Source organism: Nematolebias whitei, chromosome 21 (genome assembly GCF_014905685.2).
Source record: "Nematolebias whitei isolate Nwh7 chromosome 21, NemWhi1, whole genome shotgun sequence".
Taxonomy (NCBI): Eukaryota; Metazoa; Chordata; class Actinopteri; order Cyprinodontiformes; family Rivulidae; genus Nematolebias; species Nematolebias whitei.
The window spans coordinates 34,092,309-34,096,150 of record NC_056518.1 but is presented as its reverse complement, the minus strand read 5'-3'; the positions used below and the strand labels follow the sequence as shown (position 1 = coordinate 34,096,150).

General features: G+C 44.7%; 1 protein-coding gene across 1 annotated transcript in view; it reads right to left on the bottom strand.

The window, feature by feature from the left end:
* Positions 1-3,842, bottom strand: part of baz1a (bromodomain adjacent to zinc finger domain, 1A) — a 12,226-nt gene that overhangs the window by 6,785 nt on the left and 1,599 nt on the right. Inside the window, exons 4-8 of the mRNA XM_037694843.1 lie at positions 3,328-3,408; positions 3,060-3,127; positions 2,833-2,927; positions 761-990; positions 462-667 (exon numbers count right to left, since the gene is read on the bottom strand). Of these exons, the coding sequence (XP_037550771.1) occupies positions 462-667; positions 761-990; positions 2,833-2,927; positions 3,060-3,127; positions 3,328-3,408 (680 nt within the window). The remainder of the gene's footprint in view (positions 1-461; positions 668-760; positions 991-2,832; positions 2,928-3,059; positions 3,128-3,327; positions 3,409-3,842) is intronic.

Sequence of the window (3,842 nt, the reverse complement as noted above, 5' to 3'; positions counted from 1 at the left end):
ACCGGACCAACATCCGACAGAAGGTTAGAGACGGACTGGACCAACATCCAACAGAAGATTAGAGACGGACCGGACCAACACCTGACAGGTTAAAGGTTGCTGTTGGAGGTGGACTGAACACGTTCAGGGTGGAAAACTTTCTGTTACACATCGTTAGTGTAACGCTCTTGAGATATGACGACTTACAGAAAAAGATGTGGCGTGGATTATTTGTCATAACTCTGGTTTGACTTGGCCAATCAACACGATTTAAAAACTGATGTGTAGATTAAAGTCTGTACTTTTGGCCCACATTAAAACGGAGTCTCTGAGAGGCTGTGTCTTTCTCGGGAGAACAAATGAAATCGGTCATGTGACTTAGGTGCCGGTGTGTTGACTCCAAAGCAAAAAAGAATTGTTAAGCGTAGGCGGCGAACGTGCAGCCTGTTATTGAGAAGGTAGACTGTGTAATCTACCGGTACCTGTTCTCCTGTAGCAGACCGGGTCACAGTTCTGCAGGACTTGCTGGAGTTTGTCTCGGTCCTGCAGTAGCGCCTCTCGGAGGCTGCTCTCTCTGTGACCTCGAGGATTCAGAGCCTCGATCAGCTGATCCACCTCCTCCATGGAGCTGTAGAAGGACCACTGGTTGGGTCGGATCACCGGGAGGGCTGCGGGGCCTGAGTCGGCACTGTGGGGGAAGTAAAATCATGCTCTGGGTTAGAAAGCTCTAACAGCGCTGAAGGTTGTTTCCTGTGACTGGTTCCGTCTCTGCTGGACCGACCTTTCTGTGACTGGATCATTCTCGCCGTCCTCCGAGTTGGTCAGAGAGTCCTCCGCAGGTTTTGGACGTGGCTCCAGCATGTCTTCTGTCAGCCCGTGGAAGTCGTCTTCCACAAACAGAGCAGAGGCTGAGGGAAGGATCCAGTATCGACGGTACAGCCGGTCTCGGCCCAGAGGCAGCAGGCTGGTGCGGCCCGCCGCCTTCTGGATCTGCTCCTGCAGTTCTCGGACCTGCAGGGACAACAACATGATGATCGCAGTCTTAACCTGTTGAGTTTAAATGACGTGGATCTGCAACAGGAATGAAACAGAAACGTGACCAAGTCTTATTTTATATTTTGCAACAACAGTTAAACGTGTGAGGTGAATCCATCATCACAGTTTTAACTAAACCTTCACCGTAGAACATCTTGGACCTAAAAATGTTAAAAAAAACAAACATTTTGTTCTAAAATCCATATAAAGCAGTTTATTCAAACAAGTTTTAGAGACGTGAATGAACCAAAGGAGTAAAAATGATAATTCAGTGGATGTTCATGCATCATGCTGGAGCTATCTGTCCCAGTTCTTCCAGTATGCCTCCACATTGTTTCTGGTCCTGTGTGAGGATGGCTCCATAGTGTGAAACACCGAACACAAGCCAAGCTTTGCAACGACTGATTCTTCACAATAAAAGTTGCAAAAAACTGGGTAATTTGTTTTGCTTTTTATTTTGGTAGAACTTTGACATCATTAGCTCGATACTCCTCAGTTAGCAGCAGTTAGCAGTTAGCTGCTGCCCTCGGCTGTTTTATCTATGGAAACGTAGACGACTTGCATACAACGTGGTTCTAACTTCATTTGTCTACCAAACTTCAAGTTCTTCCAAACGCAGGCTTTCAAAGCTGAAGCAGCCGTTTGTGGGTCAGCCATCTTGTTAACGTGTCTCGTGCCATGAACAGTCCAGGTGCGGCACTTCCACACGTCAGAGCTTCATGTTTGCATTCTTCAACAGATTATCGTCAGCTAGAAAGTTCCTGGAGGAACTTTGATGAGGACTGCCACGCTACGGCCAATTTAAAATTTAGATCTGACAGTAATGGGTTGGGGTTCGCTCTCAGCTACCACTATACTAAATTTCAGTTGAATAGCTCTAAAAATGCCCGAGTTACCGTATTTTTTACTTTCAGCTAAGGTGGCCATCTTGGATATTTGATTTGGATTCAGTATGTGATATGGAACGTTCTCAGCTATAACCTCACCTAATTTCAGCTCTATATGTCTAAAAATAGATTAAAGCCATTTAAATTTAGGTTTGGTGGCCATCTTGAATTTTTAGATTTAAATCCAGTATGGGCATTACTCTCAGCTACCAACACCAAACTTCAGCTGAATATCTTTAAAAACGGCTGAGTTATCATATTCTTTTCCTTTTAGCTAATGTGGCCATCTTGGATATTTGATTTTCATTAGGAATGTATAACTCGCTCTCAGCTACGATCATACTAAATTTCAGCTCAATCTGTCAAAGAATGACAGCGTTACTAAATTTTGTTTGCTGAGGTAGCTGTGGCAGCCATCTTGAATCAAAATGGCTCCAAATGTTAATTAGTTCTAAAGACACATCTGATGATTATTATTTTCTATGAGTTTCAAACAAATCTAACAGTGAGTTTCTAAGTTTTCTTCAAGGAGAACTCCACTCCAGGTCATGTGACCTCATAGCAGCAGCGAGACATTCCATCAGGCTTTTTGTATGAGAAAAATGGATTCTTCATTGCAAATTATGTTGCCACGGTAACTCAAAACACCAACAAAAGCAATAGCACACATCATGGCGCCGAGCCGGTCATTCTGATTCAACACTTGTGGGGGTACACATTGCGGTTCGGGCTGCATTCAAGTTGTCGGAGGACTAAGGTATGAACAAAATAAAGTTAAGAAACCCGAAGTCAGGTGGATAATAACCGGTGTCTGCCTCATACTAGGCAGTCCCCTGTAAATATTTGTTTTGTTTCTGTCTGGATCCCCATGCTTCAAAAATAAATTTAAACCCCTACTCCCAGGACCTAGCATGATCAGGTGACCTCTGACCTTCTCCTGCTCCTGCTTCAGTTCCTCTGGACTCAAACTGGGAGGGGGGTCCAATGAGGGTCTGGACTCAGAGTTTTCCTTCTGCGCGCCTTTAGCTGGAGGAGAAACATGTACGAGGTTTATTTGAAACAGAACTCTGGTCTGAACAGAGAACAGCACTGAGCAGGAGACCTGCGGTCACAAAGACCTGATGGAGAGAAACAGGAAATATTCACTCGTAGTTTTACCTTTAATCAACTGTCTGGATGAAGAGTTTTCCTCGTCGTCGTCAGTGTGATGTTCTGCAGGCGTCACGCTGCAGAAAGATCAAAACACCAATTAATCTAGTCCTTACTTCCACATCACAAGCACTCCTCCTCTGGTCCAGTCTACAGCCGACTTCACATCATGTTTAAAATACTGGAGTTAACGGATTTAAACATTAACAGTACAGTTCTCACAACAAACAGGGGATTAAGTCTGAGAAGAGTCCTGCTTGGTGTGAACACCTCCCACCTGCTGGGTTGGAGTTTCTCCTCCTTCTCCTTCAGTCGATGTTCCTGCTCCCTCAGCTTCTCCTCCTTCCGAAGACGAACCCTAAAAATGACAAGAATATTTTTTATTGTTGTCACTTGTTTCTGTTCAGCTGAGGCTACAAACAGCTGTCAAACATGTGGTGGTGCTTCAGTTGTGTAAGGGAAGAGAAATCCAGAGATTTGGTTTGTATCTGGAGCAGCAGGTGTGTATTTACCTGCGAGCAGCAGGTGTGTATTTACCTGCGAGCAGCAGGTGTGTGCAGCAGGTGTGTATTTACCTGCGAGCAGCAGGTGTGTGCAGCAGGTGTGTATTTACATGTATACAGGTGTGTATTTACATGTATACAGGTGTGTATTTACCTGCGAGCAGCAGGTGTGTGCAGCAGGTGTGTATTTACATGTATACAGGTGTGTATTTACATGTATGCAGGTGTGTATTTACCTGTATGCAGGTGTGTATTTACCTGTGTACAGCAGGTGTGTATTTACCTGTGT